This window comes from Phaenicophaeus curvirostris, chromosome 1, assembly GCF_032191515.1.
Source record: "Phaenicophaeus curvirostris isolate KB17595 chromosome 1, BPBGC_Pcur_1.0, whole genome shotgun sequence".
NCBI lineage: Eukaryota > Metazoa > Chordata > Aves > Cuculiformes > Cuculidae > Phaenicophaeus > Phaenicophaeus curvirostris.
The window spans coordinates 111,728,927-111,745,389 of NC_091392.1; the positions used below are offsets into that span (position 1 = coordinate 111,728,927).

The following is a 16,463-nucleotide window of genomic DNA, read 5'->3' on the forward strand; positions in this document are numbered from 1 at the left end:
ACATGCATTCACCTTATAACCTTGCACAAAATCTATATTTAGTACACTTTAGTAGAAAAAAAAAAGTTCATTTGTTTCATGTACAATTCTTCTAGTGCTTTACTTTTGTTTATAGAAAAGAAAGGGCAAAACCACACTTTCATGCTTTCATTTTCAGAGAGAGTAAATAAATACATGCATAGCCTGAAGTAGGTTTTAATTTCTAAATTACTGCTTTTAAAGTACCTTTAAGTTGACAACACGTGAGTGCAACAACAGGTCTACTACATTACAGTACAGTGCAACAACTGATATCAAGCCAACTCACACTCAGCATGTTGGAACTACTTCCACTAACTCTATTCTCCAGAACGTAATGCAAAATCCCTTACTTTGGAGGCCTTTGAGGGACTCTGAATGACAGAGTACTTCCGCTGTTCACTCAGAAGAACTTACTTTAGGCAGCACTGTAGTTTGGTTTTACCAAGTATTAAATACTAGCCTATCGTTCTATATGCCTAGGCAAGCATGAAAATTGTATTTTCTGAAAATATGTATTATCTCAGATAGTGAAATTAATTTGAGGTTCAGTGACTCTAGTTTCCTCCTTTGTTGCTGCATAGAGGAGGAAGGAGGAATTTCACAATTTTTCTTCTCCCCTTCTTAATGCACTACAGAAAGCTAATATGAGGAGATTACATAGAGGGATATCAAATGTGTAAAACCCTAACAAAATATAATTTCTTCCCTCAATCCCTGAATAACAGAAGCCTTTTTGGTTACTAATTAGCATTATTAATAATGTCTAGTAACAAATATGGACAATATCTTTATCAGTAGGTTTGTACCTTTTTGATAAACTTCTCCACAATCTGGACAACATGCTTGTAGAGCTGGAAAATAAATACATAGATTAATTTATTATCTACTCCACACTGGTGCATCAATTCAGAAGTATTATAACTCTTTGTACTTACTACCATTTAAGGAAAGACTACAAAATATTGTAATCACATTCTAAAGAGAAGTGTGTTACCAAGCCAAGTCAATCAACCACAGAGAAAAAGATTTCATGGAGGGACAGACAGAAACAAGCCATCCTTTATGTCAGAAGCATGTCAGTGTGTACACAAAAGGTATACTGCTTCTAACATATTCAAATGTCACTGACTGGGTAGCTGGCTTCCCTGTCACAAACTGTAGTGTTAATCACTGTTGTAATAGGGATAGTCCTCTCAGCACGAAGTTGTGTAAAACACAGTTTTGAAAAGGGATCACATTTCTAAAATAGATGTAGATAATCTATGTTGGTGTTATTCTGCCTTGCCTACTATCCTGTGGGAAGAAGGGTGGTGTGGACCTTTAGATGAGAATCAAAGGTCCAAAATGAAAAGGAGGGATTTGATACAATACATGGAATATTTCAAAGAGGAGTATTTCGATTTAAGCTAAATTACAGTTACGTTTTGTCTAAGCAGTTGTGGTTTTTGAAAGTTATACAGAATGTCCCTCTGACAGCAGATTTTCTTTACAATGGTGTTTTCTAGACATTGTTTGTTCCTTGAAAATGGTAACGTATTGTGTGAGGAACGATTTGTGCTAAACAGACGTCTCTTCTTCTGTAACCTCTGTTTGGAATCCTTACTAATATGGAAGTCAAGGTCAAGTAGAGTGCTGGAGCCAGCTCTAAATTAGCAAGACTTTTGACTGTTGGAAAGTTTCATAACATTAAAATTAGACCGTGGAAAGTAATAGAATATGCGTAAGATTTCTGGGAAAATTTATACATATGCATGTAACTGGGAAATATATTCTGTAACTAGCCTTTGTCTCATTGCACATGATTGATGGAGATCATTCCCACACGTTGCCCAAGCTTGATAAAGGATGCTTCCTTTCTAAAACTCCAAAACAAGTCTTAGAGAGCTCTATTTGCCAACATTTTCGGTATCAATATTAGTGATACACTTCTGGATCTACTTTATAAGAACGTCTGCTATGTTTTAATATGCTACGGTGCAGTTGCATCCTGCACCATTTAAAATTTTATCACAGAGAAATCACAACACCTCACTGGGTTTATCACTACAAAGCAATGATCGAAAGAAAACCAAGCTGGCATTATGCTACTAGTCTAAAACCAAGAGATGATATTCACCACCCACTTGTTTCTAGATAACATTCTTAACACCAACTAGAATAAAACATTCATGAAGCTAAGGCTGAGAAATGCAGAGATGCAGTTACTTAGAAGTAAAATAATAAAAAATTGCTACCGTTACAGTTTCGTGTTTGTTCTATTGTACTTTACCTTAATAGCTTTAATGGCAGCTTTTGTGATGAGAATCATTTTTGCTCGGGAAATAGGAGGTTTCATCTCCATCAGTGAAAAGAGCTGAATAGAGAAAACAAATATTAAAAATGTATTCTGAAGCTTAAGAAGTTAACAAAAAAGACAACATTTCAGACAACTGAGTGATTACTGACATGCCACACTACGTATGACCACAATGCTGGCTGGCCCTTGAAACAGAGACTCTATCAGACAGATCTTTCTAGACAATACTCAAGGCTGTCTTCCTTGTGAAACTAATCCATGTTCACTCATTTACCAGATTTTGACAAAGCTGGTATCAAAGTTTCATTTATGTCTAAAAATTACTATATGCTAAAAATTAGTATCTGCTAACTTATGGTACAGACACTGCTAATTTATGGTACGGGAACTTGCTATTTTACAAAAACAGTATAAGTCAGAAATAACTGCAGCTTGACTTAAATTAGACCGAGTGTCTGCTTACCAAATAGGAATATTAGGGCAGCCCTACAGATACCTATAGTCTAAAAATAATGTGCTTATAAGTATGACAACTTTCATACACCATGGTGAACAAATCAATATCAAGTTTTCAAGTTATCCCACCATATACAGATATTGCAAATGTTTTTAATAGAGATGTTTACCATTTCATTTGATGTGACCTCACCATAATATTATCAAAATTAACTGCACTAATTGTTTCGGAGAATCCTCTGCACCCAGTGGAAAAGTTATTTCCTCAAGGGCAAAGTTTTCAGAAGTTACTTCTCTTTACAGATGACAGTTTGAGGTACACTGTGAAGCCAACTTACAGAGTAATTCTGATCTCATTTCTATAAACACAGCCCAGGTACACTACTTCAAAGTTTTTAAACATATCACAGGTTAAGAAGAATGCTATTCTGTTAAAACATTAAGCACAGAAAGACATTCTATGTGCGTGTGCTACATTTAAATACTCCTTCGTTTTCTTTTAAAGTCTGAATTCACAGAAAGCATATTCTATATTCAAAACATGTAGAATACAGGTAGGATGTTCAGCTCTTCAAATCTGAAAGAGTGACTCCAAGCAAAAGAAACCCAAACCTAATTTTTACAAACAGCATCACCTTGACTTACACCTCACATGTGAGGAAATTGACTACAAAACACTGAAGTCATCTTGATCCTAGGCATTCAGGAAAGACCACTCTGTCTTCTAGTATTGACCATAACTCTCAAAGTAAGCATTAGCTTCACATTTCAGAAACTGAGAGAAACCAAAACTTGCACACAGAGTTATCAGAGCTGATGAAACACCAGAGAAAGATTGAACACAGAAAGCTGAAGGAAGAGGGATACATTTTCCCCGGGGACCCCAACACCACCTGAAACGCGTAACACTTATACTTTGCTTCCTGAAGAGCATTTTACAAGAGCAGGGAAATTAGGGATATGGGGAGGTTTGTTTAAGTAACAGTCCTACACTACTTCTGACACTTGTAGACATGCATGAGCACACACTAAAAGACACCAAAAATCCAATACTCGTTCGCCACTTTCCAGGGCACTCTGCCTGCTCTGGATCTACAGCGAGTTCTACAAACTCCATAAAACACTGTTGTAATTTCACTTTGTAAAATAACCAGTTGTGAAAACTACACTGTATGCTGCACTATGATTTTATGGTGTACTGTGCATGCTTCTGTTCCATTAGTCATTAGACCTGAAAGTATAATCCATACTGGCTTTTCAGGACCATTCTCTCTTCTCCAGTCTTTCTTCCCATCTTCCAAGCAGGAAGAGAAGCCAGGACATCCCAGTATTACTCTTTCATTCCTCCTTCTATATCACAGCTAATGGTTAGGTGCTCTGCTTCATTAAGTATTATTTTCTATTCTTCCCATAAGCTTAACCTCTTGTATTAGCTCTGGCTTACTAAAAGTAGAATCATTATATTGTAATGATTTCAATAGTAGGAAAAAAAACATGGTGATCTTCAGTATTTCCTACACACACAATCATTTTTACGTTGAAATATTCCCCACAAATCACAGAAAAATTGGGTTTGCATTACACAATTTGATTTTGCTCTTTACAATAAAGAAGCAATAGAGCTCTTGAACACTAGCCAAAAATGTAATCAATTATTTGCCATAAAGGAAAATAAGAGAATAAAAGTATCTTCATTTAAGAGTGTACTGGAAAGTAAGATGTCATTTAAAAATGTATCTCTATCTTCCTATTCATTTGAAGGTCCAAGATACTTGTGAAGTTATCAGTTCACACAGATTTATCCATCGTGTCAGTTAAGGAAAAAACGCACAAGCTAAAAAAAGGCAACATGGTAGAATGACTTTCAGCAATGCAAAATAAAACCCTTACACCAATAAAATACAAAGAGTAGGCAAGAAGGTATTTACTTTCTTAATTTGATTCCTATTCCAGGAGATGCAAAAAAAAAAAAAATTGTGTTTCAAGACAGGGAAGACCTTTTCCGACACCAACATCAAGTCAAGATCATGACTTTTCATTACTAACCTCCATAAAAGGCAAGTTCTAGTGCAAGAATGTTTGATTTTTAAAGCCATAAAAAGCACTTCGAATAATGTCCCTGGCTTGCTGAGAAATCACAGTACAGACAGATAAAAGCTGTCAAATAGAAGACAGGAGAAATGGTTGAGTTTACTTGTGGTTGTTTTTGTTAGTTTGTTTCGGGTTTATTTTTAAAAAAACCCCTCAATTTCACCTTTTAATCACATTTTTCCAGAATAAGTGGAAAGACTCTTCATGAACAAAGTCAGTGCTGTTATTAAAACTCAGGAAAATCTGTTTTAAAAGGTAATGAAAGACAAAATAAAATATAATTTCCAGAGCAAACCCACAAACAAACCACCAGAAGGCTTGAAAAATGAGATGGGAAGAGGAAAAAAAGAAGCCAACATTAAGACAGACACTCCATATCCTTTCCTTTACACATCAAGAAGCAACTGGTCCTCCAGAAAACGAAGCCAACCCCATATGAAAAGAACAAAGAAACTAGGGTGAAAGCAGCACTTCAGCATTCATATTTCAGGAACACAACGGGAGACAACCAGGAAACTGCGAGAGCTCATAGCAGGACAGAAGATCACCATACACAAGTGACAGCAAAAAAAAAAAAAAAGCATCTTAAAAGGTAGCCCAAGAATGAGGTTACAAATGGAGGGAAAAAAGAACAAAACAAAACAAAGCGCCAAACAAACCAAGGAGAAAATAATTGCCAGAGGGCAGGAATAAGGGAAAACACCTAGATGCACTGAAGTAGCCAGGGAGGATGCAACGAAGAACATGGTAGCTTGGAGAAGTCATTAATTAAAGAACATGAGAGGCTGAAACTTAAGTCTAATAAGGCAAAAATAAACAAGAGCTTTGGAAGAACAGGATTGAGCAGATCACTGTAAATTGTTCCTTTGCTGTGACAGACAGCACTCTGGGCAAGAGCAACGAAAACACAGTAAAACCAGTGAGGTCAATATACACAGACATTCCCATTTCAGGATGAATTACAGCTGAAACATGCATCAAACTGAGATGCAAATATTTTTATATACATACACACATATATAAATATATACATATACGTGTGCACATATCTATGTATCCTGCCCACACCTCTGTCATTCTTGGAATAGCACAGCAAAACTTTGTTACCTTTTAAAATTTTCGTAAGATTTTAGAATGCCAAGTGACTATTTTAGAGCTGATTTTTATTTAATTTTCAGTATCATAGTTACATGTGTCAAAACTGTGTTTTAAAGATGGGTAAATCTCAAATTTAACAACCTTACTCGTTCCTTGTAGATTTTCACTGTTATAAGAGGAATGTTCAGTAAGATGTCCACGTATTTCACATTTGCATATGTTCAATTAGACTTGGATCTTCTTTCATACACATTTCCCAAATCAATATATGAAAAAACAAACACTACTTTCAGAGGACCATCCTTCTAATAATACATCTAATTCCTCAAAGGGCAGCATGATTAGCTCAAGAAACATCCTAAACAAAAAATTACACTTTAGTTAAAAAATAAATGTGCTGAATGCAACAAGGGCAACGATAACCTCATAACAGGAGACGGTCCCTGTAATGCTCTGCCCTGTAAGGCTTGACCTGCTGGAAAGAGCTTGTTTATTCTGTCAATCAAAACTGGATGTTTGGAGGGAGAAAAAATGACTCCTAGTTGTTGCCTACTTTCCTTCCCCATACAGTGACATGACTGACTACAGAAAAAAAAGCAGCTGCTTAGGTCTGCCTCTATTTCTACTGCCCACTGCTTCCAAACCATTCACATTTGGCAATGAAGACAAACCAGAGCATCCCATTCACTAGGACGGGGGTGATACACAGGGCGGAGAGGCAGCAGGGAAAAAAAAATGAAGTGACATTTTATTTTTAGGTAAGAACTAATTAATCCAAGTACTACTGAAGATTTGCATGTTTATTCAGTTTTGATAATTTCAATAGCTTAATACGAATTGTCTCCCGCTGTCTATGTGGATTCTTTCATACACAAGGAAAAACTAAAGTAGAAAACCCACAAAATGCTATAAAAATCATTAAAGTCATATGAAAAACTTTCCTATTTCTATTATAATAGTCTCACCTGTTGAGAGCAGTATGAAAAAAAACCAAAACCACACCTGAATTTTACATGAGCTACAGCTTAGGATATAATTTCAATTTAGGGATCTCCAACCATTCCTGGAACCTCCCTGCCTGTATTTAAAAGTCTGTGTGCTGTAGCTGCACATTTTTAAAAGCACATTGTTTTTAAGAGAAATAATTTCTTTGCCGCTCCATATCAACCCATGTACAATAAAAAATATGGAGGGATTACAAAGACTACTAAACGCAAGCCACATACAAGAGTATTTCTGCATACTTTTCACAATAGTATGGAAGTACAGGATAAAATAAATAATAATAATGAAAAAGCCAAGAACTGCAAAGGCAGGAAAATTACCTGCTCATTTTCAGGCTAATAAATGCAATTAAATAACAAAGATGAGCCACTCATTAAATCATAGCAGAAAGCAAAAGGGAGACCAACCATACTGCCTGCTATTTAAAGAGCACCCCCAAACTAAAATTCAATGTAAAATATAGAAGTACTATAGAAAACAGGTGGCAATAGTGAACTAAGGCGGCCTTCCAACAAACTCCAGAATCTGCTCCAGTTCATAACCCACTAGGAGAGATGGATAACGAGAGAAGGACAGAACGATAGCTTTTAGCTTTCAGTCTTTCAAAAAGCAAACACTTAATTTCTGCCATTCTACAATTAATGCCCTTTGAGGGTCTATTTTACACAGAAACCTGAGAACTACGGGTTCTTGAAGCAAAGGGGAGAATCCCTATTTTCTAATTTACCCACGGCCTTACCTTAGAATCCTAAAAAGATAGCATGTCCAGGAACAGGGTGCCTCCAGAACAAGAGCAAGTTGAAATGTAGGAACGCTATCAGCTTTACCTCGTTACTGAATTCATTACAAGAAAAGCAAAGCCAAACAGTGATGTATGCATGCCAACAGAGAAGGAACAGGGGTGTAAAGGGTAAAATCTAAGACGCGTGGTCAAAGGAAAAAGGCAGCTCATACACTTTCCAAAACTTAAATTACAAGGAAAGAAATGAGAAAGAGCCCTCCAGTAAGTCTGATCCCATTGGCACAGAAGGAAAAAGATCAGGCTTATATCCTTTGTGATGCTGCAAGCTTGACGTATGATCTTAAATCTATTTACCTGTTTTAAGCATGAGATAATATAGTAGGAATGTAAAAATACCTTTTAAGACTTGAACTGACTTTGCTCTTTTGCTGAAGTTTCTTGGCCATAAGAAGGGCTCTTTATGTACAAATGAAGTGGTTCAGCCCTTTTTTATATACTAATTAAAACCCACAGAAAAGCAGCACAGACAGAAGCACGATCGACTGAAAGAAACTGTGTTAGCAATTTGTGGATATTAAGCACTCCCGCCATTGTTACAAATATTCTCATTTAATCTTCCCTTCTCCAATTTTAACAAAGCAGTCTGACACACCCTCAACAATTTCATCAAGTCTTACACATCTAAGAACATTTCTCTAAGCAGGCACCACACACATATATGACACAATCACAGACACTCTGTACATTCATTCATTATTTTTTGAAATGTATTTTATTATGTATTTAGAAACTACCTGATACAGCCAAACTACAAATCACTTACAGATGTATAATTGTAGTTATTTGTTCATAAGCCTACAGAAAACAAACAAACAAAAAAAGGATGATGGAAGACATGACTACCCAGCACAGATACTGTACTATTTTCTTTACAAAACACCATTACTATTAGTGTGAGATCAGATCTTTAGAAGGTCAGATTTTTAAAAAATGCACGTGGGTCCAAAGAAAATCTGTTAGCCACATACATTTTCCTTCTCCTGTAAAACTCATTGATTCCTTTCCCCTTCAGGACCCCATTCTTGCTTGAGCTACTAAGAAAAGGAAAAAGATAATGATGGCTTCTATATTTCTGTCACTAATCTGTGACTCAGTGGATCAATCTAAGTTTCAAATTCTTGACCATCAGTTGTGAAGCATACAAAGTATTAGGTGCTGCTCAAGGTAAGAGACCACCATAAAATTCATGGCTGTCAGGCTATATTCTTTGGAAAATAAAGTGAGATTTACATTTGATCAGATATGACCCCCAGGTGATGAAGCTAAATAGTACTTCAACAATGAAGCTACTTCTGTGGCCCAGAAACACCATTCACAAATTCCGATTCACCAGGCAGAAGCACCTTCACAAAGACACTCATGTAAAATTGATATAAAAGTACACAGAACAGAATTTTGTTCCTGATACAATTTTTTTTTTAACTTATTTGCCTCTCAGGATCAGTGCCGACACTCTAAGTCCAGCATGTCTCCTGAAAAGCCATTCATCTTGTTTCTCCTCTTTGCAAGAATCTCTACTAGAACGCCACAGCTTTCAATATTCCTGGAAACGGTTCAGTCCAGAAGCAACAGACACAGCTCTTTCAGGAGCACAGCGACAATGACCCTTCAATTACCATGACACAGTCATAAAAACAACAAAGCCACTTGCATCCCAAAAGAGCTGCACGCTAGTTCTGTGGTAATTTCTGTACGGATCTCACAGTTTAAATAATGGACTAAACCCACACTAAAACTAAACTAGCACTCTCCTACCTTTCTCCCCCTCCTCCCCATCCAAACAGCATCGGAACTACTGCTTACCCACTCTCCCACGAATTGTGGGAGGCAGCACTGACTTAAAAAAATACAGACTATTGCACCTACTGGAATACGGGAATCATTTTAGGCAGCTACAACTGGTACCAGCTTTCTCTGTTTTCTTAAAGAGACAAAAGATGTCAAAATGCACAAAAGGCTACATTAATCTCTCCTTCAATCACAGATACTGGTAGTTACACCCTTGTTGCTTCGCCATACAACAGAGGGAATCTAACTAAAGTTCCAGAAACTGCTGAAGAAACACTGTGAAGGGTATCCTGCTAGCCTCTACTTACAGGACCTGGGGAGGGGGATGAGCAGGGAGCAACAGATTGTAACAGAACATGCAAAATGAAGTCTTACTATTAGCACAAGATAGCTATACTACATCAAAAATACAGCTGTCCGGTTCACTAAATATGGATAAATAGTAAAGAAGAAAGCTGCAGCTCTAACTTTAAAGGAACAGCCCACAAAGTATCTATACTGTTTGTGATCTAGGCATGCTTAAGTGGGATATCACTTGTTTCAGTAGTACAGATTAACCATTACCAGCCTGAGACACATGATTACATGAATACACTGCATTGCTCAATACAAATATATGATTACAAAATAGGAAACTTGACTTTATTCTACTTCCAGCAGCAAGACTGGGAAGAAATCTCTAGTTCTAACTTTTATAACCAGTAAACTATCCCTCAAGATTTTCAGAGTAAAGAAAAGGAAACACATATCCCCTAAATTAAAACATGACAAGGAATAAAACCTTTACACAGTATGGCAGGTGTATGGTTTTGTTGTTGGCTTTTTTTTTTAAAAAAAAACCACATCAAAGTTTTGCACCATTATCAGGTTATCTTTTGTGACTTACTTACACAGTACAATTAATTTAAGACAACACATACACCTAACAGTACATAAATTCTAACTCATTCTTCTGGGATAGTTTGACCCAATTTCCTCAGGGAAAATAAACTATAATACACAACTGTTGAACCTATTCAGCTGGCAACAGCTACTCAGAGTACAGCTGGACAAAAATAAAGCAGCAAAACCAATTTACATTCAAAATACAGGTACAAAGAACAGGACTAAGGGAACGGGCAACACAACCAAACCTGATCAAATTACGCAACCCGTCTAAGTTACCACCCATTACCAGAGCCAAACTAATTGACTCTAAGTGTTCCTTCCTAGCTTGCCACAATTGCTAAGTGCAACACGCTAGCTCAACCTCTACATTTAAGTTTTACCTCACAATTCAGATGGGCAGTTAAGGTCACATACTGATCTCAATTAGCTGAGGGGCAGAACCTTGTTACTTCACTGCAACATAATCATGCATACCTCAAAAGCCTCCAACCCAAAGGACAGAAACTGAACTTCCGAGTAGAACTGGAATCTAACTTAGCCAAAACTACTAATGATTTTTACTGGACTAGGTGAACAGCTTCAGCTGCAATAAAATGGTTCTAACTGCATAAATACAAGCGTTGCTAGTGCTTTTCTCTACCTTCCTATGCTCCTTTGTCTGCGAAGAGGACACCAATCTAAAAGTGTAGAGGATGCCGAATTCACAGTCATGGTTTGAACTTGGATCTGCCACTGTTCAAGAAATTGCTGTCATCACAAATCCCACCCCAAAAAATCCCAAATGATCGTATCACATGAAGCACTAAGTGGCGTCTCCCCCTTCACGTAGACTAGCAAAGAGCTGACCCGCTGCCACCTCCACAAAAGAAGAGACAGTAAAGCCAGAAGCATATCACCTCTAGCATAGATGGGAAGTCCAGCACAAAACTCACAGCTGCCAAAGTCAAAATTGTCATTATAAAACCACAGTTCTCTGCCAACAGTGGTATTGTACAGCCACCAAATTCAGGAATTCTTGACCTCCAGGGTATTCTGTAGATACCCTGATCTTCTAATGGCTGTTGAATTTATTCCACTCTCAGCAAAATAATTAACTATTCAGTGAGCAGAGACTGGTACCTCTGTAGTCCTCACAACATCCACACATTATAAGGCGATCTTACAGACAAAATGACTTCTCACATACTCACTAGCCTGCACTATTCCCACCACTCTGTGAATAACTTTAAGACCTTTTGTAAAATGGCTCTTTCACTTTCTCCGCTTCCACTGAGAAATCTCAGAAATTGAACAATATCTGACTGTAAATCTTCCTCTCTACAAAATGTCTGAGATGTTTCACACTTTATTTTACTATGCATTGTTTCGCACGCACAGCTTCAGGCAACTATGCTGGACAGTAAAGAGAACAGTCTAAAGAACTGGATTTTATCTTCTTAGCTAATAGCATGAACATGACTTCTGACAGAAGGACAGAAATTACACAAACCCTGGATTTATTAACATGCTAGCTTTACACATAAGCTGTTCTACGGAACTAGTCATAGGTTGCAGAACAGTGGTTCTAACACGTACAGTTTTCTGATGTTCAATTGAAACCTAGTGTTTTACTACCTACCAGCAGACAGCCATCAGAATTTCACTTAGTATTTCCGATCGTATCAAACAAAAGCATCACGCTTTTACTACACCTGAGAGAAGATATATGAAATAAAACATGCCCATTTCTAAACAACAATTCCTTACAGATTACCAAGAAACACTGTTTGCTCTAGAGTCCCACATACTTTCACCACCAGATCAGCAAGAGTGTTTTGTTTGAGAAACACTAAGCACTGTCTGTACAATTAAGTTTTATCAGGTAGCAACATGTTGAAATGAATGGAGTGAAAACAATCATATGCTAGAACTTCCGTTTGCATTTAGGCAGGTAAGAATATTTCTTTTCTCTGTTTACTTGAAAACTGGAAATGCTGCATGTATGCCATTCCATTTTAACATATTTGGGAAGGCTGCTTTGTGCCTTTTCACACCACTGCTTCAAAACACCACAATAACACACACAATACGGGCAAATAAAAATAAAACACTATTAACAGGAGGCGTAGCTACCTATTTTTCAGTCTGCAGTTCTCTAGTTTTGTTAAGGATGAGCAGATTTTCAGTTGTGTGTGTGTGTATGACAGGCACTTGCAGGGAGTGAACTTTACACAGCATGACTTCATCACATGAGATTAGTCTGCCATTTTTCCTGTTTCTGTTCAGCAAACATGCACAGCAACCTAACCTTCAAAATGTATTAAACATTCCTGAATATGTTCTGGCTTCGCTTTAACTGATTATCTGCCATAAGAATATGCATGTTCTAGATGCCATCTGTGATCTGCAAAAGTCAAATTGTCAAACTGAGGCAGGAGCATCAGCTAATCTACGAATCATTTTAAGTTATGTGTCAAAAACTTTATAAATTAGAAGCTGGAATATTTTGTTATCTATTATGCAAAAAACAGTCATGGCCCATTTTGTTTCCGATTCTGAGCACCTGATTGACTAAAGAATCAAAAAAAAAAAAAAAGAAAATCATCAGAAGGCAGGGATGTTCTGTGTAGCATGGAGACTGAATGCCTTGTGTTTTCCAACCCACCTCCCATGTCGCTAGTGCTGGAGTTGATCCCTCAGTCCCATCCCCACGCGTGGCTTCTATATGAACTATAGAAACGAACTATTGAGGGACTCTAAACCCATCCCCACAAACGTTTGTATACGAACTATAGAAACGAACTATTGATGGAATACAGACCCAACCTCACACGTGGTTTCTATAGAAACGAACTACAGATGGACTATAGACCCATCCCCATGAACGTTTCTACTCGAACAGAAGCTCTGCCCTGCAGTTTCCCCCCCCTTTCTGTTCACCCTCCGGCCCATCGCGCTCGCCGCCTGTTCGCACACGCCAGCTCTGTGAGGGAACCAGGAGCGCCCTGAAACTCGACTCCCCCCCCTAGTTATTACACGCACCCAGGGAGAACGCCTCGTAGCAGGGATCGCGGCTCGGACAGAAGAACTCGGGGGGGAGGGGGGGAAGGAGGAGGAGAAGGAAGGGGAGACGAATTTCCCCTCAGCTGAGCGGCAGCGAAGGGGCCCGGAGCGCCCACCCCGGGCAGGCGGCAGGCCGGGCGCTGACCCCGCTCGCCTCCATTTTCCCCGGGAGCCCCGGCCCCCCCTCCCCCGCTCTTTCCCCCTCCGGGCGCACAGGCCTGAGGCGGGGCCGCCCCGCGCGGCCCAGGGCCGGAAGCGCCGCGCGGGCCGGGGACAGCGGCGATGGCGGCCGCCGTGACACCACCACCCCCACCCCACCACCCCCCGCTTCGTATCCCAGGCTCCCACCTCCTGGTTGAAGGCGTTCACGGCCTCCATGGCGGCGGCGGCGGCTGCGGCGGGCGGGGGAGGGAGGGAGGGAGGGAGCGGCGGGGCGGCTCGGTCCCGCTCAGGGCCCGCGCGCGGGCATGGCCGTTGGGCGGGCGCGCGCTCGGCTCTGCCCCCCCCCCCGCTCTCTCGCTCTCGCTCTGCGTCTCTCGCCCCGCTCGCTCGGCCCGCTGCGGCGTCTCGCTGGCAGGGCCCCGGCACAGACCGTCTCTCCCAGCGGGGATGGCGGAGCCCACGCCGCGCGCGGCACCCTGGGATAGCGCAGGCCTCCCGGCCCCGCGCCACCCACTAGAGAAGGAAGGAGGTGTGGGGGAAGGGAAGGAAGGAGACGGGAGGGAGCGCGCGCGCGAGCACCACGTGACGCGCGCGGGGTTGGGGGGGCGTTTTTTTTTTTTTTTTTTTACTCGCCGGGCCCGGTCGTGTGGGAGCCTGGCCCCGCCCCCGGGGGGGTGGAGCGAGAGGATCACGTGACACGGGACTGGGGTTAGCCACCGCCCCCGGGGAAGAGAGGGGAAGGGAGGGGAAGGGAAGAAGGAAGGGGAAGAAGGAAGGAAAGAGAAGAGGGGATGAGGAGGAAACGGGGAGGGAGGGAAGGGGGAAGGGAAGATAAGATAAGAGGGGATGGGGTGGGAAGGGGAAGGGAAGAGGGGAGGGAAGGGGAAGGGAAGAAGGAAGGGAAGAGGGGATGGGAACGGAAGGAGGGAGGGAAGAAGGAAGGGGAAGGGAGAGGGGGAAGGGAAGAGGGGATGGGGAAGGGAAGAGGGGATGGGGAGGGAAGGAAGGGGAAGGGAGAGGGGGAAGGGGAGAAAGAAGGGGAAGAAGGAAGGAAAGGGGAGAGGGGATGAGGAGGGAAGGGGGAGGGAGGGAATGAAGAAGGAAGGAAAGGGGAGAGGGGATGAGGAGGGAAGGGGGAGGGAGGGAATGAAGAAGGGAAGGAGGAAAGAGAAGAGGAGATGGGGAAGGAAGGGGGAGGAAAGAAAGGACGGGGAGGGGGGAAGGAAGAGGCGAGTGGGGAGGGAAGGGGGGAAAAGAAGGGGGAGGGAGGGAAGGAGGAAAGAGAAGAGGAGATGGGGAAGGAAGGAAGGGGGAGGAAAGAAAGGATGGGGAGGGGGAAGGAAGAGGCAAGTGGGAAGGGAAGGAGGAAAGGGAGGGAAGGGGGGAAGAGAAGAGTGGATGGGGAGGGAAGGAAGGGAAAGGAAAGGAAGGTGAAATGGAAAGGAAGGGGAGGGGTAGGAAAGGAAGGGGAGGAGGGGGAGGAAGGAGAGGGAAGGGAAGAGGGAAGGAGGGGAAGCGGAACGGAATAAAGGAAGGAGAAGGGGAGGGAAGGAGGGAGGAATTGCAAGGAGGGAGGACAGGAGAGGGAGGGATGGAGGGTAGAGGGTGGGAGGAAAGGCAGGGAGAGAAGGGAGAGGAGGAGGCTAGGGGAGGTGTGTAGGGGGTGGGAGGAGAGGGTCTGAGGAAGGAAATGGGAGGAGGGAGGTTAGGGAAAGGTAGGGAAGGAGGGTAGGGGGTGGGAAGAGAGGAAGGGGAGGGAAGGAGTGTAGGGGGAGGGAGGGAAGGTAGGAAAGGAGGGAGGAAGGAAAGGAAGGAAGGAAGCCAGCTACCCCAGTGCAGCCCAGGGCTGGCTGTGGCAGCATGTTGGGGCTAGTAGCCTCTTCTCTTCAGCCGCTGTGTGAGCACAGAGGCCCTGTGGCTTGTTCACTCGGAGGAGGCTGCGGCTCCTGTGGTGGGGCTGGGGTGGCTCAGCTCCCTCTTGCCCTGGGGGTGGTTGTGGGGTAGGGTGCGCGGCTGGGCCAGGAGGCTGGGGCGAAAGAGGTACTCACTTCCATGGTCACATTTAAAAAACAATGTTTTCCTAACTCCCTATGATTGTGCCTCGCAGGTGATGCTGAGCACGTGTGAAACCCTGCTGTGACCAGGGTAAAGGGCCAGCACTGGAGCGGGTTTGATACCTGATGGTGTGGTTTGAGTTAAACTGGGATCGGTTTCTGACTAACTCAGTCTGACCTAAGTAACTTCATTCTCTGAAAGCTAACTGCATGTTTTTCAGATATTTCTCTCTAGAAGTGATAACATGGGATATTGCTATGCAGAAAGGCCAATATACTTATAAGTATATATACTTATATATATATACTTATAAGGCTTATACTTATTCCTATAGTAACCAAGGCTATCCTCAAGCTGGTGGAAAAGGGCCGCAGTCTCAAGGAGCGGCAGACAGGGCAGGTGACCCTAAACTGACCAAGAGAACATTCCATCCCACATACCGCATACACTGAGACATCATGAGGGTCTCGTCCTCTTCTGCGGTGACCAATGTCCAGTGAGGACCTTGTCTGTCTGGTTGGTCCTGATCCCAGATCTGTGTGTTCCTGAATCCAGTTCCTGAGCTCAGCTCTCCAGTGTCTGCTCCACAGTATTTGTGATGACATGTAGTCATCAAGGGGTGGGGACATGAAATCATGTATTTGTATATATTTTATTGGTTTCTAATTGTTTTCATTATTATTATTACTTCGTTAAAGCAGTAGCTTTAGTTTCCAACCTGCAAGTCTTTTTCTTCTCATTTTCCTTTCCCTGGGGAGT

The 16,463-nt window shown here is 41.7% G+C and overlaps 1 protein-coding gene across 4 annotated transcripts in view; it reads right to left on the reverse strand.

Moving 5' to 3' along the window:
* SCAF4 (SR-related CTD associated factor 4) overlaps nucleotides 1-14,186 on the reverse strand; it is a 50,749-nt gene extending 36,563 nt beyond the window's left edge. For 3 of the 4 annotated variants that reach the window (XM_069871028.1, XM_069871044.1, XM_069871037.1), the window contains exons 1-3: nucleotides 13,836-14,186; nucleotides 2,291-2,374; nucleotides 828-872 (exon numbers count right to left, since the gene is read on the reverse strand). In XM_069871028.1, coding sequence (XP_069727129.1) covers nucleotides 828-872; nucleotides 2,291-2,374; nucleotides 13,836-13,865 — 159 coding nt within the window. In that variant the 5' untranslated portion in view covers nucleotides 13,866-14,186. The remainder of the gene's footprint in view (nucleotides 1-827; nucleotides 873-2,290; nucleotides 2,375-13,835) is intronic. The other variant, XM_069871055.1, reaches the window with a different exon arrangement.
* Between the last annotated feature and the right edge of the window lie 2,277 nt (nucleotides 14,187-16,463).